Source organism: Lampris incognitus, chromosome 14 (assembly GCF_029633865.1).
Source record: "Lampris incognitus isolate fLamInc1 chromosome 14, fLamInc1.hap2, whole genome shotgun sequence".
In the NCBI taxonomy this organism is placed as follows: Eukaryota; Metazoa; Chordata; class Actinopteri; order Lampriformes; family Lampridae; genus Lampris; species Lampris incognitus.
Genome location: NC_079224.1, coordinates 27,915,367 through 27,942,104, shown reverse-complemented (window position 1 = coordinate 27,942,104; position 26,738 = coordinate 27,915,367). Strand labels below are relative to the sequence as shown.

The 26,738-nt window shown below is 43.1% G+C and overlaps 1 protein-coding gene across 1 annotated transcript in view; it reads right to left on the bottom strand.

The window, feature by feature from the left end:
* cntnap3 (contactin associated protein family member 3) overlaps window positions 1–26,738 on the bottom strand; it is a 193,542-nt gene that overhangs the window by 10,771 nt on the left and 156,033 nt on the right. Inside the window, exons 18-20 of the mRNA XM_056293671.1 lie at window positions 21,986–22,225; window positions 5,526–5,750; window positions 2,761–2,894 (exon numbers count right to left, since the gene is read on the bottom strand). Coding sequence (XP_056149646.1) covers window positions 2,761–2,894; window positions 5,526–5,750; window positions 21,986–22,225 — 599 coding nt within the window. The remainder of the gene's footprint in view (window positions 1–2,760; window positions 2,895–5,525; window positions 5,751–21,985; window positions 22,226–26,738) is intronic.

Sequence of the window (26,738 nt, the reverse complement as noted above, 5' to 3'; positions counted from 1 at the left end):
ATTTTTCAAAGTTATACATTTTGCAATTAGCCAGTTCACCTGCCCAACTCTGTGAATCCTGGAAACAGACTCTTAATCTAAACACATTCTCTCCCTGATGTCAAATATCTTTTGATATTTTCTAGGGTTTTCTGATATACAATACCATATTTTGATGTTTTCTGGTGACTTTGTGTCTCTCATGCAAGATATTTGAGGATATTGCCATTTATTCTCCAAAACCTGCAATACAATTTTGTTTTTGAGGATGCTGTAGGCTCTTTCCTGTTTGACAAACTACGCTTTTAAAGCCTTCAAGATTGAAGTAAGTTTGAACTTGAGCTGCATATACTACCTTGATATGAAATGAAACTATATTGTAATAACCTGAAAAATACTCCATGGTGATTGTTGCATTCATGCCAGCAGTCTTTTCATTATAGTAATGATAAAAGATCTCTACTGTATGGAAAATATGTCCATATTTTTCAAATGGTAGCGATTTGGTTTTGCAACAGCATTCTTCAAAAGGTGTTATTGCAACAGTGATGTTCAGCATTTCAGTCATGTTTTATCTGAACAACTCAGCAGGAGGAATAAAAAAGGAAAAAGGCTCCACACTTTTAATGACAAGGCTTTCAATCAGTTCTCCGGTGGTGACAATTTTAATGAAGCCTGATTTGCTGAGACATATCTGCACCCATGCATTAGAGAAGACGGCACTCAGTGAAGACAGAGGAGAGAGACGAGAGCCAGCCAGAGTCTGGATGGACCTATGTTCCAATTTAACCTCCATTAGTTCAAAAACTGTCAAAAGTTGGTACTTTCAATTGAACCTGTACCTCTTGAGGAATTCTCAAATAGCTGACAACCAGTACACAGTGACCTGTAGCCACCAACACTCCTTTCTCAAACCACTCCTTAAAATAACACCGGCAAAAAACTCATACTCCTATACAGTTCAGTGGTACATATATAATTCATATATCAATGACTGCATAGTCTCCTGTTCAAACTCGTGTACTGTTCCTCTCTGCTCTGAGTTTCTGCAATCCACTTGGTGTGTCACTATGAACTATGAAAAATCCAACCATTCATTATCCAAGCTGCTTATCTGAATTTGGGTTGTGGGATGCTGGAGCCTATCCCAGCAGTCATTGGGCGGCAGGCGGGGAGACACCCTGGAGAGGCCGCCAGTTCAGCACAGGGCCGACACATTCACACCTAGGGGCAATTTAGTAAGGCCGAGTCACCTGACCTACATGTATTTGGACTCTGGGAGGAAACTGGGGCACCCGGAGGAAACCCACGCAGACACGAGGAAAACATGCAAATTCCACACAGAGGATGACCTGGGATGACCCACAAGGTTGGACAACCCTGGGGTTCATATCCAGGACCTTCTTGCTGTGAGGTGACTGCGCTAACCACTGCGCCACCGTGCTGCTATGAAAAATGAAATTTGTCAATTTGTATCTCCACCAATGTGACCATGACAAATTCCCCCATTTTGTGTATACTTTTATTACATTTATATGATTCTTGTCTGCAGTGTAACAATGTGAGGCAATATAACTGAACACTTTAGGAAAATTTTAATTTCTCTCAACCCACTGCACCGAGAGCACGGCTTGCTAAAGGATGATTTTCCTGAAGTTAAGAGGGATTCAGCACATTGGTGATAACAATTCAGTAGGCAGGATGCTTGCCAAAAAAGTAGCTTAAACTGTGGTCCTCCAGTTGTTACTCACTATGCCACTATGCTGCCTAGAATACACCAACAATCCAATCTCCATCCATCTATCCGTCCATTCACTGAGAGCAGGAAGAGACCCTGGAGAGGTTTAGCAGTCAATCATAAGGTGTATACTCAAGATACAGTCTTTCATGATCCCATTCATATCTAACAGACAATTTAGTGTCTTCAATTCGCTTGAAAGGCTCATGTCTTGGCTGTGGGAGGAAACTAGAGCACCCAGAACAAACCTAAACAAATGCAAGGACAACATGCAAACACCACACCAAGTTCAATTCTTGCTGTGAGGCAGCAAAGCCAAAGTATTAAAAGTATCAACTGTCAACCGGTCAGCAATAAGGAAACATTTTAATAGAGTATACTCCTATTGCTTATTACAATCTGAAGATGATGCTGGCAAGATAATTATCCGTGGGGTTAGAAACAGTCTGGTTAAGTGGCAACTTATATTTCATTGGTGGCTGATGGCTCCATATAATCAAGGGACTGGATCTGTTTGAAATGGGGTCACCTTGTGTCTCATTTGAGGATGTTAATAATAATAAAGTAATTCAGGCTGATGAAGGCAGATTAGATGAGTTTTACCTCATATATCATCACAGACTAGAGGAAAAGATACAGAGATGCAACAGGAGTGAATCAAGGCTAGATTGGGACACCTCATATTTCATCTAGGAGCGTTTTCCTCAAACAGTTTTTCCCCTTTGATCAGCTATAACCACATCCAGGACAGCAGCAGCTGTTGGTGTCTCAAGGTGCTCACACAGAAGTATAGGGTGCATACATATACATGAACAGACAGTCCACAGTCCTTTGCCTTTTCAAAGCATACCAGCATGTATTAAAAGCCTACATTTCTAACAACCTTTGCAAGCCGTCATTTCTGGAACACTGCTGGTGCACTTGCAGGTGAAATGCAAATGCTACGTACATGTAGACATCCTATGTGGATGTCCACTGAGGTCTGCTTTTAAGACACTTTGCCCCACATAGTGCATATGCGTTAGTGTGTGCATGTTACGTACCTGCACAGACACAGTGTCTAGAAGTCTCCTGATGGTGATCTTGTGTAGCTGTCTGTTGGCCAGTCCCCTCACTCCGCTCCTCAACACTTCAGCATCTCTGCTGTTGTCCAGCTTGTATCTGACCTCCAGCTTGTCTTCACATACACAAGACAATGCAGAAACACACTGTTAACTTAGTGCCACAATACTTCACTCACTGTTTGATATTACAGTTACTTTACACATTTTTTTTGTGGATTTCCCCCCCCTTTTCTCCTCAATTATACTTGGCCAATTACCCCACTCTTCTGGGCTGTCCCAGTTAGTGCTTCCACCCCCTCTGCCGATCCAGGGAGGGCTGCAGGCTACAACATGTCTTCTCTGACACATGGAGTCGCCAGCTGCTTCTTTTCATCTGACAGTGAGGAGTTTCACCAGGGGGACATAACACGTGGGAGGATCATACTATTCCCCCCAGTTCCCCCTCTCCCTTGAACAGGTGCTCCGACTGACCAGAGGAGGCGCTAGTGCAGCGACCTGGACACATACCCATATCCGGCTTCCCACCCGCAGACATGGCCAATTGTGTCTGTAGGGATGCCCGACCAAGCCGGAGGTAATGCGGGGATTCAAACCAGCGATCCCCATGTTGGTAGGCAACAGAATAGACCACAACACCACCCGGATGCCAGTTACTTGGCACTCTTACTCTTACTGTTCCACATAATTGCCTGTTGAAATAATCTGCTGATGGTTACTATATTATAAGGAAGGGATATGAAATTATCAATCTTAAAGAAAACATTTATTTCAAACTGCCTACAAATTATCACTTCAAAAAAAGTTATGACTTAACTGCATGCCAAAATCTCTTATTATTGTGACTTAACGTTCCACCTTTCATATGAAGACATATAGATTTAAAAGGAAAAATTACTTGCTTTGAGAGCAAACCTTGCCTGGTGCTGGCACTGGTAATGACGGTATATAATATTAAAGAGGAGATTAGCCGTAAATGAAAACTGCACTCTAAGGGGTATCTGAGGAGGTGTAACTGCGGCAGTGAGACAGATCAGAGAGGAGCATCTTGGGATATCAAAGAGATACCTCTAGAAATTATTTGGACACTTCAGTCTAAGTGCACTTACCTGAGGTTGACTGTTGCCATAGTAACATGGATGCTCCATCAGCATTTCCTCTGAGTCACTAAGACTATGTCCACACTAACACGGGTACATTCTTTTTTTCCATTTTGGCCTTCCATCCACATTGAGCCAGCGTTCTTGACCACAGAAAACATATCTTCCTGAAAATCCTCTCTGAAGTAGATGAATTCTAAAGTATTGGTCTTGTACTGCAGTGTGGATGGCAAAAATGGAGCTTTTCAAAGTCACTATCGAGATCGTCATGTGATCAGCATAAAGTTGACACCCCAGGTGGCCTGCACAAGCCACACAGAAGAGAATCCAGAGTTTTTCTACTGTTTGGGTGTTTCAGTGTTGACGGTGAACTTCTCGAAAACAATATGAAAAAACTTTTGTTGACTGACAACTTGCTACCTGTTTTTGGCATGACAACAGCATTTTCAAATTTCTCTGGATTGGTATGGATGTAGTCATCTAGGTGGAGTGTCGCTTCTATCAACTTCTTCTCATCATCAGCCACTTCTCTGGGGTCGGGTCGCGGTGGCAGCAAGCTAAGTAGGGCACTCCAGACATCCCTCTCCCCAGCAATGCCCTCCAGCTCCTCCTGGGGGATCCCAAGGCATTCCCAGGCCAGATTGGACATGTAGTCCCTCTAACGAGTTCTGGGTCTACCCTGGGGTCTCCTCCCAGTTGGCCGTGCCCGGTAAACCTCCAAAGGAAGGCGCCCAGGAGGCATCCTAATCAGATGCCCGAACCACCTCAACTGGCTCCTTTCAATGCGAACGAGCAGCGGCTCTACTCGAAGCTCCCTCCGGATGTCCGAGCTCCTCGCCCTATCTCTAAGGCTGAGCCCAGACACCCTACAAAGGAAACTCATTTCAGCCACTTGTATTCACGATCTCACCCTTTCGGTCACTATGCTTCTATCTACTTTAATAACGAAAACATCTGACAGTACTGTTGAATCATATTGCCCTTTCAACTACAAGTCAAGTGAAGTTTATTTGAAAAGCCCTAAATCACAGTTACAGTCTTATGGGACTTTACAGTCACACAGTGACAAATAGATAGAGATGATAATTGAGAATGGAAGACACTCTCTATCCTTTGACTTTCCATTCAGATAAGGAAAAACTACAATTAAACTACCATTAAAGTTGTGTTTTTTTTTTATTTTTGCCATTTTTTGCAGCAACGTGCTGACTTGTCAGTGGTTGCAGCCTACTAGGGGCTTCTGTTATGAACACAACTGCTATAGGGTTAATGATAGGAGAAACTTTTTCAAGCTGAGACAAAACATAACCGATAGCCTGGCAGGATGCATTGAGAGGCAGTGAAAATGTCTGACATGTTGAATCGAAAGAGGGGAAGAGTCAGACCCATCCTAAGAGATCTGGTAAGAGTGCAGAATAGAAGCGAGCACGTGAAAAGAAAGGAGAAAAAAGGAAAGGACCAGAGAGGAGATGAAAGATAAAGAGATGAGAAGAGAAGACACGACGAGAAGAAAAGAAGGGATAATACAAGATGTAGGTTAAAGGAGGTGAGAAAAAATGGTGGACAGAATGTGCAGGATAGAAATAAAGTGGCCTTAAACCCCATGACCCTTCATAATGAAAGCATCACCTCCTGCGCCCTCCTCACCGTGTTTGTTGAGGAGGAGGGCCAGGTACTCTCTGTAGTAGGAGCTGACATAGAGGAGCAGGGCTGGGCTCTGACTGGTCCTGAAGCTCACAGAGATGTTCTCTCCTCTCACAGTGACATCCGAGTAGATGGAGGAGGGAAGGATGCTGCTGTTCCTGTTCAGCTCATAGGGCTCCTTGAAGGTATAACGCACGGACGTCCCTGGCTTGAAGCTGGCAGACACCTCTGGGGTACGGGGGGACGGGACAGAGAGAGAGAGATAGCAACTTTAATTACAGACAGGAGTTAGCGGTTTCTGATGCTGCTGTTGCCTACATCAAAAAGGCATTAAACTGCTTTCTGTGCAGTTTTTGAAGCTGGGTGACATCTCTGGAGGAAAGGAAATGAAAAAAGAGATATTCATTAATTAAAGACAGGTAGCTGTCTCACGTACGGCTGAAACATTTACATTGCAGGCATGCAGATGCTCTTCCAGAGTCAGTGACTGAGGACATGGGCTTTTTAGGATCTTGCTCAAGGGGCACTTTGACTGCATGGTTGTTTGGGGGATTGAACTGCACACTTGGCTAGCCAGCCAATCATCCATTATAACTATGACTGGATATCATAAACAATATCTACTGGCTCAACACCAACCATTACAGCACCACCAGTAATGCTGAAGGGCCCTGAATGCCATTGTCATTACACTGCATTCAGTTCATTGAAAGACTTCCCTCTTGTTTGTAGTTATTCATATTCAAGTTCCAGTTCTAGTTCAAAGTTCAACTGACAGCCGAACAGGTTTGCAAATTGTTGAAATTTGTCTTGGTTAGATGCCCAACAAATGGTCCACACTCACACACAAATTTGGTCATATGTAGGTGCATAGGAGAATAATATATTATAAGTGATAATAAGATGGGAGCTCAGGGACATTGTGTAACTTGCAAAATTGAATATTCATTATTTGTGATGTGTTTTGGTTGCTTGACCTGCCTCAGACATAATGCTATCACTCAACACCCAACAGAGCCTCTGTGACACCTGTGTGGGTTTGTTATACTTTGAGGATGGTCGGTAGTGTAAATGGGAAGGATGGGCAGAGCAGACAGGAGTTGACGTCCAGAATAAAAAAAACAAAAACATTTATTCAGATCGGCCACAAAAAGACAGCCCCAAAGAAAAACATTTCAACCACTTTATCTTCTGCAGAAAAAAAGATCGAGGAAAATTCCTCTCGATCTACAAAACACTGAACCTCTCCATTGTCCTTGAGAGGAACTTTTTATACCCTGTCACCTGCTGTCTGTGGCCAATCAGGGAGGGCCTCGGTAACGGATACCAATTGGACACAGGTAGCATCAATATTCCCTCAATTGGTGCGCCTTTGCACTGAAGCCATTTCGCAGAGGTGTAAAAACCAGGTCCAGAAAGTAAAAGTCCAAACCATGTATTTGCTCCACTCATGCACTACACCAGCAGATTCTAGTCAACACCACTCCTCAACTAGGTAGGGAAAACAAGCTAATGAATTCAGCTGGTTTAGTAACATGGTTGGAGCAAATACACAGTTTGGACGTTTACTTTCTGGACCTGGTTTTTACACCTCTGCATTTCAGAGGGGCAGTACATGTCTTAAAGGTCAGGCAGGTCAGAGAATTAAAGTCCCCCTATAGCAGAAACCTGGATGCGAGAAGACTAAGAGCAAGCTTATCACAAACATTACCAGATACATGAGTGTTGATCAGATGAGCGAGAGGGATGTGCACCTTCCTCTCAGTATAAATAACATATATTGGAAATGGAGGGAGGAGGCTCCATGACAGGGTTCAAACATATTCATAATTTAGAAATGATATAATTCATCTATAGAGTCTTCTTTTTTCAGGTGATTAACAGGTTGGTATAAAATGATTTTTACAATGGATCATCTGCCTGTTACCAGAATTTCTATCATGTAATTACCAATGCGAAAATGGGATTAATTGGGGTACCCCTCTGTCATGGAAGTACTACATACACCCTGGGAGTTTAAACAGATGATGATCATCAACATACTGCAAAGACTCAAGGTAAAAAAACAATGTTTTAAAGTAGAACTTAAAAAAGAAACATTAAACCCTGACTACTAACAGCTATCTCTACTATCTATCTATCTATTTATCTATCTATCTATCTATCTATCTATCTATCTATCTATCTATCTATCTATCTATCTATCTATCTATCTATCTATCTATCTATCTATCTATCTATCTATCTATCTGTCCCTATCTATTAAAGTTCCAAAGATCAAATAAATATCTATTTTGCAAGTATGTGAGGAATTATCGTTGGATAGGCATCGGCATATCATATAGTATTAAAAGGGGGCAGAATCAATTTAGAAGGCGATGCTATCAAATAATTACATCACACAAATCATTTTAAAAGCCCTTTTGAATTTGAGCAATTCATCCAGTCACCAATATTGGACAATTTCTATTAAGTCACAGTTTTACCTGTATCATAAGTGGTTTTTGTAAAATTATCAAAGTAGAATTCTTGTAAAATAGGGGCCAGTGGGTTTTTAACCTGCTATTAATCTTTCCTTTAGTAGTCAAGGAGATTTTTTTATTATTATTATTTTTTAATTTTGGGATACTTTATTGATCCCCGTGGGGAAATTATGCTCTGTATTTAACCCATCCTAGCTGTGTAGCTAGGAGCAGTGGGCAGCCACCGTGCAGCGCCCTGGGACCAACTTCATTCTTCTTGCCATGCCTCGGTCAGGGCCACAGACAGGAGTATAAACCCTAACATACGTGTCTTTTTGATGGTGGGGGAAACCGAAGCACCTGGAGAAAACCCACCGCAGACACTGGGAGAACATGCAAACTCCACACAGAGGATGACCTGGGATGACCCCCAAGGATGGACAACCCCAGGGTTCGAAGCCAGGACCTTCTTGCTGTGAGGCGACCACTAACTGGGTCACGTGCTGCCATCCCAACACTTTGGCCAGATTAGATGATTTCTGCCAAGTATTGGATGATTCATTTCTTGTCATTGACTCAAGTCTAATTAACTTCCCTGGGAGACTTTGCTTCAATTTACAGCATCTAAAATAACTTCAGTTTGGATAATTAGTTTGACAAAGAAAACAAAGCCGTCCCCTGAATACCTGCTGACAGATGAGGGCGACAGTATGAATCGTGGCTCCTAATTATAAAACAGCATTTTCAAAGTTTGTCAACAAAAGTGTCATCACTGACGTTCCAACAGAAAACAGGGAGGATTTGTTAAACATTAAACAGCCATACAGCCATGTGCTGACTCACTTGGAGAGCCAGCAGACTTCAAACACACACAAACCCTCCATGTACCAAATGGCAGTGAAGTGGATGGCTGTGATGTGTAGGAAGTGGGCTGGGAATGTCCTTTGAACTGATGTGGAAAGTTGAACTCACTTCAGTACAAACCCACACATACTGTAACAACTCTGGTCCACACAGGCAACCTTCTGGTGTGCCGGTTCAGTATGATGAGTCAGTGTTGCTGTGATGCCTTACACATCACAAACAGACCTCCTCAGACAGACTCACTTATACTTCACTCACTCACTCACGCACACACACATACACCATGTCCCCCTATACTCACTGACTGCATTTATTGCTTAGCCCTTAAACCTAACCTTAACCATCATAACTACATGCCTAACCTTTACCCTTACCCCGACCTTAACCTAATCCTAATTCTAACCTTAACCCTAAAGCCAAGTCCTAACCCTAAAATAAACCCTTTTCCTCATGAGAACCCATAACATGTGGTAGGTGGTTTCAGGTTTTTCTATCCTTAATTCATTTTTCCCCAATTATATCTGGCCAATTACCCCACTCTTCTGAGCTGTCCCAGTTGCTGCTCCATCCCCTGTGCCGATCTGGGGAGGGCTGCAGACTACCACATGCCTCCTCCAATACATGTGGAGTCGCCAGTCGCTTCTTTACACCTGAGAGTGAGGAGTTTTGCCAGGGGGACGTAGCACGTGGGAGGATCACGCTATTCCCCCTGTTCCCCCCTGAACAGGTGCCCTGAACGACCAGAGGAGGCACTAGTGCAGTGACCAGGATACATACCCACATCTGGCTTCCCACCCACAGACACGGCCAATTGTGTCTGTAGGGATGCCTGACCAAGCCGGAGGTAACACGGGGATTCGAACCGGTGATCCCTGTGTTGGTAGGCAACAGAATAGACTGCCACACCACCCAGACGCTCCAGTTTTTTCTATCCTAATGGGGACCCTAGTACACACACACACACACACACACACACATCTGCTGGGCCAATAATATCTGCTGTACTTATCTCCCTTAAAACGTGTGCTTTCTACAAATCACTTTGTGGGAAAGCTATTCGTCAGAACAACTTCATAAGTAAATGTGACTTTATGTGATTTTTTTTGCCCACGCTCTGAAACTTTGTTTAAAGTTTCTTTACATGGACAGAGAGAGCAAGGCAGAGAGACTCAGTGTTGATGTAATGTCTACTGAGTGAAGGACTCTGCAGAGCTGCCCGCCTCTCCCCTCATATTAGTCATGAGCTCAGGAATGGTATCAAAACAGTTTAACCTTGGCTGAAGAGACAGATGAGACAGCTAAATGTATAGCAGGACGCGGTGAATGATGAGGCATAAAGTGAAAGCGTGCAGCATGCTGTAAAGTGGTTTGACAGGCTTCCAGACAGAGGTCAGGTATGAGGTTTCATAACAGTGTTGTCAGAGTTAAAGGAAAATGCTTAATTTAATGAGCCTTTAAATAACTAATGCTCAGTGGCATCTCTGGCACAGAAAGCCTGGTGGGGCACAATAAACTCTGAATGGGCAGCATCTGACTCGTCAATGAAACGACACACAAACATACTTGCTCAATGAATCCAAAAAAACAAAAACAAAAAACACACCTCATCAATGAATGAAATCACAAATGCACACTTTAATGTAATGCGACGCAGGAGTTAGCAGAAGTGGAGATGGATATGAGTGACATCATAAATAAAATTTTATCTCACACAACTGATATATGACCTAGTTATACAGCATCCCATTACAAATCCAAACTTATCAAGCAGCAGGGGTTAAACTGGGATTTTTTTTATGGTGGGGGGGCTTTGTGGTTCAGGATTACCATGGGTGCAAATGTGCGCATAGACTATAAAATCTGATTGTTATCATTTGACAAACTGATTAGCGTGAGTGAGTCAGACCGGAGGTTTTCTCACCTTGTTATGTTTTAGTTACAAAGTCACTCTAGATATGCTGGCAGTGTGCAACACTACAGCTGATGACAATAAAATCTTTCTGTAAGTGCACTCTCCTGTGTGTCTGTATCAATGGTGTTGTTACCACTAAAGAAGATGATAATAATAATAATACAAAGTAACATCAATAGAACATTCTCTTTAATAGTTACATTAATCTGGAATTAATTTAAATCCTACAAAAACACACAGGCTGCCAACACCTTTTCAAATTTCCAAACCTTTCCATGACTGTTAGCTACCAGAAGATAGGCAACAACCTGCCATAAACTATCACGCATTAGTATAATTTTGTAAAATTGAAACATTATTTAAGCAGAATATCAGAGCGATTTACATTTTGTTATTAAACCTGTCAGTTTCTGACCTAATTTTCTCCCTACCCTTACCATCCACCTATGCCACATACTGTTCTCCAGCCTACCTTGATTAATGGGGTGGTTCATATCAATTTACAATCACAAAATTAAGCTTAATTAATTTTAAACAGGTTTTCAGCTAATGATCCTGTGTCTGTGTGAAGAGGCCTGCAGGACATCACCAACTACTGAACACATACCCACAGCCGCCTGCCCACCTGCAGATATGGCCAGTTTTGTCTGTAGGGACGCCCGACCAAGCCAGAGCTAACGCGGGGATTTGAACCAGCGATCCCCGTGTTGGTAGGCAACGGAATAGACCACTATGCTACCCAGACACCCAACTGGAATGTGTTTTACTGTAGATTTGATCAGCCCACTTTCACGACCCTCACTCGCTCCAACTCAGATATCATACAACCAACTGCACCCCCTGTCATCACCTCTCCCCAACTGCACTAATGATAATAATAATAATAATTTTATTTAAATAGCACCTTTCTAAAACAATGTTACAAAGTGCTTCACAAAAAAAAATACAGATAAAAAATACAGATAAAACCAGACAAGGCAGGAATAAGAGTAAGATCAAATAAGAGTAAAATTAAAAACAGTAAAAATAAACCAAATATCAAACATTTGTAAAAACTTTCATAAAAAGAAAAGTTTTAAGAAGAGATTTAAAAGAAGCTCAAGACTTAGTTCGTCTTAGCTCAGCAGGAAGAGCGTTCCATAGTGTGGGGGCTCTAACAGCAAAATCCCGGTCACCCTTTGTAACCAACCGAGACCTGGGAATAACTAGCAGGGCTCCATCTGCAGACCTTAATGGTCGAGGGGGGACATACCAAGTCAATAAATCACAAATGTATAAAGGAACAATACCATTTAAAGCCTTAAAAGTGAGCAGTCAAATTTTAAAATCGATTCGAAATATCACAGTGAGCCAGTGTAGGGAGGCAAGCGCAGGAGTGATACGGTCATGCCTCCTTGTTCCTGTAATGAGCCGAGCAGCGGCATTTTGCACCAGCTGCAGACGGTGGAGGGAGCCCTTGCTGACACCAGAATAAAGTGCATTACAGTAGTCAAGTTGAGAAAAGATAAAAGCGTGTACAACTTTTTGCATATCGGCAATTGATAAAAATGACCTTATTTTGGAGATTAGCTTGAGTTGGAAAAAGCATGACTGAACAACATGTTTAATTTGATTGTCAAAACTGAGGTTAGCATCAAATATTACCCCAAGATTCCTAGCAGCCTGTTTAAGATTACCTGACAGACTACCAAGATTAGTAGCAAACGGACTGATGGAATGTTCGGGACCAAACAGAATGACCTCAGACTTATCATCATTAAATTTAATAAAATTTTTGGATATCCAGGATTTAATGTTGGTGAGGCAAGCTGTGAGATTTAATCGGGCGCTAGGATCTATGGGTTTTAGTGGCATGTATAACTGAGTGTCATCACCATAAAAATGTTAGAGCACATGGTGATTTTGAATGACCTGGCCAAGGGGCAGCATGTATATAGAGAAGAGAAGGGGGCCAAGAACTGAGCCCTGAGGGACACCACAACTCAACTGAGCCACTGAGGAGATAGAGTTACCCAGAACAACAGAAAAAGTTTTGTTGGTGAGGTAAGAGTAGAATAAGTTAAGAGCCGAGCCTTGATGCCAACCCAAGTCTCTAAGCGATGTAGGAGGATGTTGTGATCAACAGTGTCAAAGGCAGCACTAAGTCCAAAAGAACTAAAATTGAGCAGTCACCTCTGTCTGCGTTCAGCAGTAGATCATTAGTGACCTTAACTAGAGCTGTCTCAGTGCTATGAAGTGCTCTAAAACCAGACTGGAAACTATTAAAAACAGTATTTGTGTTCATAAATGAAATCAACTGAGAAGAAATTACTCTCTCCAGAACCTTAGATAAAAAAGACAATTTGGAGATTGGCCTGTAGTTACTTAGGGACAGGGGGTCCAAATTGGGTTTCTTCAGCAATGGGTGAATGATGACATGCTTAAAACTGTCTGGAAAAGAACCAGAGGCCAGAGAATTATTAAGAATTTTAAGAATAATGGGGCTGACAGTGGAAAATACCTCCCTGAGTAATTTAGTGGGAATGATGTCCAGGATGCAGGAGGAGGAGCTCATATTGGAGACTGTAGTCTCCAACACTGAAATTGTAATTGGTTGAAATTGACGGAAGAGGCAGAATTAATATGGGGAATGGAACGAAAAGAGGCTGGCTGGATTTGGGATCTAATATTCTCCACCTTGTTTAAAAAATGAGTGAGAATTTTTTCAGACAACCCAACATCAGGTTCAAAAAGAGAAGTGGAGGGACCGTTAATGACAGAATCAATTATCCCAAAGGGAACTTTAGGATTGTGGTTATTTCTCAATATTAGTTCAGAGAAGTATGCTGATCTCGCATCCTTAACTGCCTTCTGGTAAATTAACATTAGGTTTTTAAGGGTGTTATGTGTTAATTCGGACTTGTTGGCCTTCCATTGTCTAAGGGCACGGGTGTGATCATTCAGCCAGGGGAGGTTATTTAATTTTTGTTTCCTAGTTTTAAATGGTGCAATTTGGTCGAGGATGGATTGGCACTGATCATTGAATGAATTCAATAGTGCACCTGAATTGAGCGGTGATAAAGAGGGATTAAAGGATGAAAAATTAAAAGCATCACAAAATTTAACTGCAGAGACAGCGTTGAGAATACGAGATCATGTCTTAGGATAATGACTAGGAGTAGCGAGCTGTAGTGGGACTTTGAAAATGATAGTTTGACGGTCAGATACAGGCATAGCCACCAAATTGAGACATTCGAGAGAGAAACCAGAGGAGAATACAAGGTCTAAAATGTGGCCTTTGGAGTGTGTGGCCCCTTTAACAGATTGAATGAGGTTAAAAGAATCAACAAGATCCAAAAAATGTGAAGTCAGGGAATGGGAAGGACAGCACACATGAATATTAAAATCGCCAAGAATAAGCACCCTGTCATATTTTGGCATGACAATAGATAAAAGGTCAGAAAAATCAGAGATAAAACTAACTGAATTAGGGGGCCTATAAATTAAGATGCAGAGAAAAGGGGACAGGCCAGTAATTAAAAAACATAAAGCCTCAAATGAGATAAAATTACCAAAATTAACAGGATGGCACTTAAGACCTAACTTATAAAAAAAACAGCTAGGCCACCACCTCTACCAGAGGGCCTGGGAATGTGAAAATGTGCAAAATCAGGGGGGCTAGCCTCAATCAGGGGAACAGTGTCCCCTGGGGACAGCCATGTCTCAGTAATCATAAAAAAGTCCAGATTATTGGAAACAATAACATCATTAATGATAAAGGACTGATTACCCAGAGATCTCACATTCAAGAGGCCAACATTGTTTGGTGTCACAGCAGAATTAACACCAACAGGAGTACAACAAATAGGACGCAAATTGCAGGTATTTGCTCCAGATATTCGGTTGTTGTTGTTTCTACTATTAGATACAACGTGTGGATGAGAGGCACGGTTTCTGATAATAGTCTGTATGGGGAAAATTCCTGGCGAGAGGGTTAAAGAGAGATGAGGCCAGCGGGGGGAGACAGCGGGCGGAACAGTACCTTCAAGTGCCACCATAGGCGGAAGCTGGGGCTCCGGGAAAGAAGAGTGAGATGTAAATAGTCAGTCACATGGAGAGGACTGTATTGCGTGCTGCAAGTTGGCAGCAACCATCGGGCTACCCAGACTGTTTGGGTGGACTCCGTCAGCTCTGAAGAAGGAGACGATCCCAAAACAGATTAAAATTATCAATTAAGCCAATATTGTGAGCTCTGCTGGCAGAGGTGAGCCATGTGTGCAGGCTGAGGATTCTGCTGAAACGCCCTGCTCCACGGGCCAGTGTCGGAATAGGGCCTGAGATAAAAACATACTTTCCACACGTACATAAAAAGCTGAAAAGAGCAATAAAATCCTTTTTGGTTAGTTCAGACTGCTGACGAGCTGTATCATTAGTTCCAACATGCACTATCATGCAGTTGGTAGAACCTGGGAGCGAGCTAAGCAGCTCCGGGAGCTTAGCCAAGATGACAGGGACTGTGGCTCCAGGGAAACAGCGTGTAGCTGCGTTAACGAAACGGATTTCCCTGATTATGGAGTCCCCCACTATTAATGTAGTTGGGGAGAAGAGGGGACGAGGAGCTCATGGCTGTGGGTTGTCAGGGCAGGAGAGAGCATAATCTGTTTCTGCAGGCTGTGTTAATGTCGCTGGCTGATGATGGGGTGTCAGGGCTGGCAATTGTGACGAGGCAGCGACAACAGATCTGCGAGAAGGATTCCCTGCCGACTCAGGACAAGGAAGACTTCCATTTCTGAGCACAGTCTCTCTCAGAGTCTTACAACGGGAAGTCATTGGCCAGGACGAGGGCCGATGATTTGGCTTTGCAGTGGAGCGGCGGGCCAGCTGAACAGTGCTAGCCACAGGAGGCGTGGGGGCTGCAGTACCAGGAGCATCGGCAGGAGCATCGGCTGGGTTGACCGCGGTGTCGTCAGACAGTGTCGCGTAGCGGTTGGAGAGCCTTAGGCAAGGGGGAGAGGCAGCTCCGTCCGAGACTCTCTTACGACCGCGGAACACCACTTCAGCCCAGGACGACTAGTAGTTAGTTGTCGAGCCGGAGTGCTCACCGACGGGCAGCTCATCCAGTGTAATAAACCTGTTCTCCAACCGAACCTCTGTTGAGACATTAGCTGTGCTTGTTGTGTCTGACTCCTCTTTTACCCTGGACAACGTCTGTCCAGAGCTCAGGGTTTGACACTGCGGGGGTAGAACAGGTCTTAGGTCTTGCTCCCCGGTTTAGCCAGTCGCACATATCCAGATCCGATGCGGTGTCGTTCTCAAGTGAGTTCTGGCCGGACCAGGGAATCGTGTCTGCATAGTCTTCGGCGTGGGGCTCATTATCTCTGAAAGCTGCTTTGCAGCGCGCTTCATATCCCTGGTTCTGATCGTCAGCGGGTTCCGGAACATCAGCTTGGGAAGCAGCAATCAAAGTGCTGTTGCATTTGGTAAAGCAGAGAGATCCTTTTCTCAAGCTCTGTGAGTTTCTGGTCGAGCGTGGCACAGCTGGTGCACTCAGCGGAGGGCGAATAGAGTGGAGACATTTTTCCCTAAGTCCGAAGTCTGAAAATGGGAACACGGCTGTATTTCAACACTTCAAACAAAAAAGCTCAGCGCGGAGGTAAAAATAGATAAATACATAAATAAAATAAACCCGCCATTTACGTCCACGGCAGAAGGCTGAGTCCATTCAGTTTTCGCCACACACAGCGGAAGCACTACCTACACGGAGACGCCAGTGCGATCAAGCCCATGCAACAATCGATAATCCGACAAAATCCAAAAAGTAGTACAGGTAAACCATAAAAAGGTTGATAAAAGTTAAAAATAACGTAATACTGAGGCTAAAAACTACATAGAACATGTCAAATCTATGACAGCAGTAAAACACCGTGCCGACAACGCCGACAAAGTTCTAGGTACCCGTATGTACAGTTGTGCCTGTGTCGATCTGTGTCAGCTCTTCCACAGACAGAGATCAGGGAAGCGCCAGACCCAGACAGCATATCCACCTCTTGTCTTAAAGTCTGTGCAGACCAGCTGGCCCCCATCTTCATACCGATCTTCAACAGATCGCTGGAGCTATCTGAAGTCCCCTCCTGCTTCAATCGCTCCTCTATCAACCCAGTCCCCAAGAAACCCTAAATCACAGGACTGAACGACTACAGGCCCATCACCCTGACGTCTGTGGTCATAAAAACCTTCCAGAAACTGGTGTTGACCCACCTGAAGGACATCACAAGCCCCCTGCTGGACCCCCCTGTCTGCCCTCACCTGTCAGTGGATCAGAAACTTCCTGACAGACAGGCGGCAACAGGTGAGGCTGGGGAAAATCACATCCGGCACCCAGACAATCGCCTCTGGCGCCCCCCCCCCACCAGGGACGTGTGCTCTCCCCTCAGCTCTTCTCTCTACCCAAAATGACTGCATCTCAGGGAACCCCCCCACCCCCTTAACTCCTGAAGTTTGCAGATGACGCAACAATCATTAGCCTAATCTGGGATGGTGATGAGTCTACATACAGATGGGAGGTTGAACAGCTAGCCCTCTGGTGCGGTCATAACAACAGGAGCTGAACACACTCAAAACTGTGGATATGACAGTGGACTTCAGGAGGAGCCCCCCCAACACTGCCCCTTCCCCCTCCCCCCCTCCCCTCACCATACTCAACAGCACTGTCTGCTGTGGAAACCTTCAAGTTTCTGAGATCCACAATCTAGCAGGACCTAAACTGGGTGTCCAATATAGTCACAATCATCAAAAAGGCCCAGCAGAGGATGTACTTTCCGCGCCAGCTCAGGAAGTTCAACCTGCCTCAGAAGCTGCTGATTCAGTTCTACTCTGCAATAATCCAGTCTGTTCTCTGCACATCCATTATAGCTTAATTAAGGTTATACGGTACAGAGTCACTTCATTGGAGGGGTTGCCTATATCTTCATCTAATGTGTGAAGGAAGATACTATGTGATACTATATTCATGTGTATACTATATTCAATGGTGGCACGGTGGCGCAGTGGTTAGCATGGTCGCCTCACAGCAAGAAGGTCCTCGGTTCGAGCCCCGGGGTAGTGGAACCTTTGGGGTTGTCCCGGGTTGTCCTCTGTGTGGAGTTTGCATGTTCTTCCCTGTGTCTCTGTGGGTTTCCTGCGGGGGCTCCGGTTTCCTCCCACAGTCCAAAGACATGTGAGTCAGGTGAATTGGTCGTACTATTGTCCCTAGGTATGAATGTGTGAGTGTGTGTGTGTCGGCCCTGTGATGGACTGGCGGCCTGTCCAGGGTGTCTTCTCGCCTGCCGCCCAATGACTGCTGGAATAAGCTCCAGCATCCCCACGACCCTGAGAGCAGGATAAGCGGTTTAGATAATGGATGGACTATATTCAATGTGAAGCACATTGGGTGTCTAGAAAAGCGCTATATAAATGTATTGATTATTATTATTATTATTGCTGTCTGGTTTGAATCGGCCACCAAACAGGACTGGAACAGACTACAACAGACAGTCAGACAGCAGAGAAAAACATTGGTGCTAACCTGCCCTCCATTCAGGACTTATACAAATCCAGATTCAGGAAACAGACAGGCAACATCACTGCAGACCCATCACACCCTGGTCACAACCTAGTCCAACTCCTCCCCTCTGGTAGGTGCTACAAAGCACTGTACACCAAAACAACCAGACACAAGAAGAGTTTCTTTCCACAGGCCGTCACGGTGATTAGATTAGATTAGATTAGATTAGATTAGATTAGATTGTTTTATTAGCCACACAACCAAGGCCAGTGGAATTTGTTTTTGGTACACAAACTCTGCAGCACAATACATACATGGACAACAACAGACACTCCAAATATTATCACAAACAATACAGTTACAAAATAACAGAATTAAACATATCACGCATACCAATTAGGTGAATGGTGGTATTTGTGTCAATGGTGTGTGAGGAGGGACTATAGGGAGGAATTCAGAGTCCTTATGGCTAGGGGAAAAAAACTGTGAAGCATTTAGTCTTAGTGGACAGTGACCTGTAGCGCCTCCCTGAGGGAAGGAGCTGGAAGAGTTGATGAGCAGGATGGGAGGGGTTGGAGATGACCTTCTTTGCTCGTTTTACAGTCTGGTTAGTATGCAGAGATTAAACTGAGGGCAGTAGGTTGCCTAAAACACCTAAAACAGTCATACAGTGTCAGAAACAATCCCCATGCAATATACCTGTAACACTGGACATCCAATGTACCTACAAATACTAACGCTATCTTTTGCATTCTTCTTGTTCATAATTGCTTTGCATAATTTGTTTTAGCTATGACTAATCTGCATCACCCTGATCACTTCCCTCTTCCTTCTCCCTCTTGTGTGCATGCAAAGTCTATTCTCTCTGTAGGGCTACACAGAGATGGTTTTGTGATATGGTGTCCCGCTGGCTCTTGACTGTGGGTTTACCTGACATTGTCTTAAATGGTCACAGATTCACTAAAAATGCCTTGAACTCTCTCCTTACAATTTTATTACCCAGTGCATTTAAATTTGCTTTGCTAAATTTTATGCATTAACTTTATAAATTTTACATTATCTCTCTCTGTGTAATCTATGATGTTACATTATAATTCTGTTATTTTTGTGTATTCTGTGCATTCGACACCTATTGCATGTCTGTCCGTCCTGGAACAGGGACCCCTCCTCTGTTGCTCTTCCTGAGGTATCTCCCTATTTTTTCTGATAAGGTTTTTCTCGTGGAAATGTTCCTCATTTGTGACTAGGGTCAAGGGATTGTGGGTGTTGTATCCCAAGTTAATTCAATAACAGACTAATTCAAAATGTTATCAAATTTATTCAACCTGGATATGATGCTTCAGGGTGCAGGTTGCAGACCTCTCTAGAAAACTCAGCTGCTCGTGTGTTTGTGTGTGTGTGTGTGTGTGTGTGTGTGTGTGTGTGTGTGTGTACATATGGGAGAAAAGTGGGTTAGCATGTGTTTGTGTATTTACATGAGTAACTATGACAGAGGCCTCCAGAGTGTATATGTGTGTGTGTACTTCTATGAAATAAGACTCAAGGGCATGTGCATATTTCTATAATAGAAGACTTTGTGTATATGTGTTTGAGTAGATCTATAGTTTTATTATTTGTGTGTGTATGTGTGTATAATTGTATGCCTATCACAGAATAATTAATAATAATAATTATAAAAATTATTTATATAGAACTTTTCTTAACAATGTTATAAAGTGCTTTGCAAAGAAAATAAAACCAGACAAGGCAAAAATGAGAATAAGACCAAAGGACATGAGCACAGAGGAGGTAAAGACAATAAATGAATGAGACTAAATAAATAGGAATGCAAATAAAAACAGTATAAATAAAAACAAATATCAAACATTTTCAAAAGCATTCACACGGAGAAAAGTTTTAAGAAGAGATTTAAAAGAAGCTAGAGACTCAGCGTTTCTGAGTTCATTAGGCAGAGAGTTCCATAGCGTGGGGGCTCTAACAACAAAAACCCAATCACCCTTTGTGACAAACCATGACCTGGGAATAACTAGCAGGGCTCCATCTGCAGATCTTATTGGTCAAGATGGCACACACAAGGTCAATAAATCAGAGATGCATTTAGGAGCAAGACCGTTTAAGGCCTTAAAAGTGAGCAATAACATTTTAAAACCAATTCGAAATCTAACAGGGAGCCAGTGTAGAAAGGCAAGAACGGGGGTGATGTGCTCATGTCTCTTTGTCCTGGTAATGAGTCAAGCAGCAGCGTTTTGTACCAACTGGACATGGTGGAGGGAGCACTGGCTGATACCCTAGTAAAGTGATTTGCAAAAATCAAGCCAAGAATAGACAAAAGTATGTACAAATTTTTGTAGATCAGCAATTGATAAAAATGACCTCATTTTAGAGATTATCTTGAGCTGGAAGAAACATGACACAAAACGTAAAAAACAACATTTTTGGCTTGACTGTCAAAACAGAGGTTAGCATCAAACATTACCCCTAGATTCCTAGCAGTCTGCTTAATACTACTTGACAGTCAACCAAGATTATTAACAAAAGGACTGATGGAATTTGGGGGACCGAACAGAATGACCTCAGATTATCATCATTAAATTTAAATAAAACTTCGGAAATCCAGGATTTAATATAATTTAATGGGTTTTAGTGGCATGTATAACTGAATGTCATCAGCATAAAAATGGTAAAACACATCATGATTTTGAATAACCTGGCCAAGAGGCAGCATGTATATAAAAAACAGAAGGGGGCCAAGAACTGAGCCTTGAGGTACACCACAACTCAACTGAGCCATCGAGGAAGTAGAGTTACTCATAACAACAGAAAAACTTCTGTTGGAGAGGTATGAGCATAATAAACTAATAGCCAAGCCCTTGATTCCTACCAAAGTCTCCAAGCGATGTAGGAGAATACTGTGATCGACTCTGTCAAAGGCAGCACTAAAGTTTAAAAGAACTAAAGCAGTCGAGCAGTCACCTCTGTCTGCAGTCAGCAGTAGGTCATTAGTAACCTTAACCAGAGCTGTCTCGGTACTATGAAGTGCTCTAAAACCAGACCGAAAACTATTAGAAACACTATCAGTATTCATAAAGGATATCAGTTGAGATTAAATTACTTTCTCCAGAACCTTAAGATTACAAAGATTATTTGGAGGTTGGTCTGTAGTTACTTATGGACAGGGGATACAAATTAGGTTTAGCAATGGGTAAGCAATGGCATACTTAAAACTGTCTGGAAAAAAAATTGCAGAATAACAGGGCTTACAGTGGAAACTACCTCCTTGAGCAGCTCAATTGGGATGATGTCTAAGATGAAGAAGGAGGAGTTCATATGGGAGATTGCACCCTCTAACACTGAAATTGTAATGGGTTGAAACTGGGTAAAAGAGGCAGAATTAACATGGGGAATGGAAAGAATGCAAGCGTCAGGCTGGATTAGGGGCCTGATTTTCTCCACCTTATTTACAAAATGAATGAGTGACAATTTTTTCAGACAGCTCAACATCAGGTTCAGAAAAAGAAGTGGAAGGACCATTAATAACAGAATCAATTACCCTAAAGAGAACTTTAGGATTGTGGTTATTTCTAGATATCAACTCAGAGTAGAAAGTCGACCTTGCATGCTTAACTGTTTTCTGATAAATTAACATTTGGTTTTTTAAGAGTATTATGTGCTATTTCGGACATATGTGTGTGTGTGTGTGTACCTCTATGGCAGAAAGCGCCCGTGTAGGCTGAAGGGCCACAGTCACAGGAGAAACCGGTGGTCTTCTCTTCACAGCGGCCGTGGTTCTGGCACAGAGAGCCATAGCTGCTGCAGTGTCCGGGGCAGCCGGGCCGGACCCCGGGGGTGATCTTTGCCCTCTCCTCCAGGTCGAGGGTGACTCCATTCAACTGCAGGGAGCGGATACAGCCCCTGAAGCCCTTCTGCCTGGACGCTGTGCCTCCTAATAAAACAACACATTCCATATGATATCATATTACACTGGTCTCTTATAAAAAACATTTCAAAATTGTTTAATTTTCCAAGGCCTCTCCTCATCTTCCTTCTCTGACTGTCAATCATCACCGCCCCGCTGCACGCCTATAGTAGTGTTTTTGTCTGTACGCTTTGCTTTTTGATGTGATTTAAAACCACTTGTAACTTCCAAGTTATTTGAGACTTGTTTCACTGAAGTGTTAATTAAAAAGCATTATTATTAATATTATTACTTATCAAAAACACAATTACACATTTTCATTCATCTTTAAAAGTTTTTTGCAGAGGAAAAAAGACCACCATCATCAAGATCAATCACTAGTAAATACTTGAAGGAATGAAGCAAAGAAACGGTCTCAGACAACAGAAATAACAAATATCCCAGGGTCTCCAGAACAAACAGGCTTTACTACAATCATCTACTCTCTGTCAACCTTTTTTCTCTGTCTTTCTTCTCCTTCTTTCTCTCTTGCTCTTTCTGTTTGTGTGTGTGCAGACTGTCAGGGCTATACATCTTTGCTCTCATTTTTCTTCTCCTCCTCCTGTCATCTTCAGCAGATCCACACATCACGCCTACAACTCCTGAAGCAAAGCACTGTCAGGCGTCAGCACTCTGATGCTGTTTTTCATAAAATGACAGGGCAATGAAACAAAAAGTTGCAGGTGAAAAACACATTCAGGGACTTTACTTATATCAGCTTGCTTGCCGGACATCATGTTGAATATTAGCTGGATACATGGCTGGTCAGCCACTGTGTCTGTCTTCACTGCTGTCTGGCTGCTTGTGTGGTTCACTAGCGGGCTGCCTGCATGCCTGACTGGCTGGTTGATGAACTAACCTGTTGACTGCCTTTTAAGTCCCCCCCCTTTCCCCCCCCCAATTGTATCTGGCTAATTACCCCGATCTTCTGAGCCGTCCCAGTCACTGCTCCACCCCCTCTGCTGATCTGAGGAGGGCTGCAGACTACCACATGCCCCCTCCGATACATGTGGTGTCACCAGCTGCTTCTTTTCACCTGACAGTGAGGCATTTTGCCAGGGGGATGTAGCGCATGGGAGGATCACACTATTCCCCCCAGCCCCGCCCCCCGAACAGTTCCCTGACTGACCAGAGGCACTAGTGCATCAACGAGGACACATACCCACATCCGGCTTCCCACCCACAGACACGGCCAATTGTGTCTGTAGGGACGCCCGACCAAACCGGAGATAACATGGGGATTTGAACCGCCGATCCCTGTGTTGGTAGGCAACGGAATAGACCACCATGCCACCCAGACGCCCCTGCCTGATAAGTTTCTTGAGTATTTCCAACAACTCAGCGATGACCATTAACAGAGTTTAACCTTTATATTTAACTGGAGCTGGACAACTGAAATTAGAAATTAAAAATACAATATTGATATAAGACAACATATAAAATTCAGTACATAACCACTTGTGCATCATACAATAAGAGGACCATGTTCATCCCCCCAACACACACACACACAATTTCATCTGCTAAATATGTATCACACGACAACACCGTGCCATTTTAACACTTTCAGCTTAAAACTTTAAATGTTCACATGACATACAGTTTCTGATTAATGTGGAATACAAAACAGAGATGCAAGTCACTCTGTTTGATTCTATCAAAAGGCAAAAAAGGCCTAAATAGTACAATTAACACCATCAAATATAGAGACGGTCTGTAATTACTGACATAGAATTATATCTTTCCTCCTTTGCCGTGTTGCATTCCTATGCCTCTTTTACCCCTAGTAATAATTCTGAAGACACACTAGTCTTCAGAATCATTATTTTTCTTTTGGTTGCAACATGGTCACCTCCTCTTGTGCACACTTGACAACATATTTCTGCAGAGTCCACAGATCGAATTTCTTCCCGTCTTCACAGTTCAGCCTTGGCGGCAGTTCTCTCTTGAGCAGGTCAATCTCCTATTGTTCAGTAAAGTACCTTTTCACACCAATAAATCACAAAGCATTGCAAGACTCTATTCCAGTCTCTACTCTCTGATAGCAGCAATATACAATATTGAATTCACTAGACAGCAAAATGGGATGACAAGGTAAATTCAAAAGAATTCTCAAGTAATATTTTACTGAAAAGAAAACAGCTTTGAACATGCCCAATAAGACATACCTTTAAATTGAAGCCGTATTGAAATTAAAATGGTTTGCTCAAGAAAAGGAGTTTCAGAAAAAAAAATCATGTTTCTGAATCCAAGGCACATATGAGAAACATCCTCACAATGGATTTGTTATATCTAAGTCACAATTCATGAGATCCTGGCTCCCTGTGCCTCTACAGAGAATCCGATCTCTGAGGAACTGCAACACTGTCCCTGGGACAAAGTATGAAGACCCACAAAGCAGCTGATCGGTTGAGGATTATTCTCTCAACATGCCACCGAGATGCTGTGAATCAGAAAACATGAAGCCGTAGGATGGTGTATCAGAAGAAACACCAGAGAATCCAGACACCAGAAAATTTGATGAAATGTCTTCAAAGGCAGCAGGCAAGTCAAGAAATATATGACACAGACCAGTAAAAAGAATCAAACAAAGGATGGAAAAGACAAGAGAACAGACCAATTTAGCAGGGAAGTGGTCAGAAGAAACAGCTGAAGAAAGGATTTTGGGTTGTTTTTTTTTTTGTCTAATTGCAGAACCTAGGTTCAAATGGACGTCTCTTAGAAAAATCCATATGCGATCATATAAAAGAGAATGAAAAACGATATGAAACATTTATGAAGTTGAGATCAAAGGGATCATCAAACGTGGCGTTTATGTCTCAAAATATGACAGAGCATTTCAGAGTAAGGAAGTAAAGCTACATGACGGTCCTTCTGGAGAGCTGAGGGCTTCAACCAATAATACGACAGTCATCCGCTCTGACTGACAGAACGAGTCTCTCAGCGCAAGCTCAGGCTACTGAGCTGCAACACATATGGGATGATATGGTAATGAAAACCAGCATCACAGACATGTGAAGTGGGGATCAAAGTGATCATCAAACACTGTGGGGGGAAAAAAAAGCTCAAGCATCTCCACCTCAAAACAAGGAAGTAGGGGCGTCTGGAGGGCATGGCGGTCTATTCCGTTGCCTACCAACACGGGGATCTCCAGTTCGATTCCCCGTGTTACCTCTGGCTTGGTCGGGCATCCCTACAGACACAATTGGCCGTGTCTGTGGGTGGGAAACCGGATGTGGGTATGTGTCCTGGTCGTTGCAGTAGTGCCTCCTCTGGTCGGTCGGGGTGCCTGTTTGGGGGGGAGGGGGAACTGGAGGGAATTGCGTGATCCTCCCACGCGCTACATCCCCTTGGCGAAACTCCTCACTGTCAGGTGAAAAGAAGCGGCTGGTGACTTCACATGTATCAGAGGAGGCATGTGGTAGTCTGCAGCCCTCCCTGGATGGGCAGAGGGGGTGGAGCAATGACCGGGACGACTTGGAAAAGCGGGATAATTGGCCGGATACAATCAGGGAGAAAAAAAAGGGGGGGGGGCAAGGAAGTAGAACTAAAAGCTATCAAAGAAAGCCAACTCCCAACAGGGAAGTTATCACTGCAACCTTGTCAAACAGCAAGCTGCACTGCTGGATTTGTGCTCCTCGGCTCTAACAAGAGGATAACAGTCCCTAAACAGCAGATCTGACAACTTTGATATGGGAACATGTAAAAATGTCTCAAAAAGCAGCACTAGAAATGTGTAAAGTTTGAAATTAAAGCAGTTATCAAATTTCAGCAAATGTCTGGTGTGATGTTACACCGTATGTTTGCTAATGCGGCACAAGGAACCACACAAGAAAACACACCTGCAAATATCAACCGACATAGATAACACTGCTTCACCAGTTATCTCTGGATTATGAGGATAATGTGTTCCATCCACATAACAAGATCATTTAATGAAGAGTAAGCTGTGATATGAGGGATTTGTGAGGTGGAGATCAGAGGACTCATCAAAGGTGGGATGCAAACAGTGGGACGTTCCTTCACACCATGTACATGGTCTGATGTTTACTGGCACCTCGCACAGGAGCAGAGGAGCAAACACACAGCAAGCCCTACACATCAGTCAACACAGACAGAGATGCAGAGCCAATAGACAAAGGCTTATCCATCCAAACCCAAACAGGGCTTCATGACAGTTTATGAATCCATGCAAGGTGAGCTGCTTTTTTTTTTGAGGGGGGGGGGATTCATTGCAACCTCTCTCATCCATATTGCTGTGTGGTTATTTAATACTAGTAAGTGTCAGTAAAGAAATCTGAATGTGAACAATGGCTTATCCTAGCAAGGCAATCATATGGATTATTAATCAAAATAATGGCATTCAGTTTCTTATTATGCAGGAAGCAGGAGTTATAGCTCTTTACACAGAAATATGGCTTATGAATTTATACAAGCCAACACTGTAGCTTATAAAATGAAACAATGGAGAGCTATGGTTTATGAATAATTATATATGAGC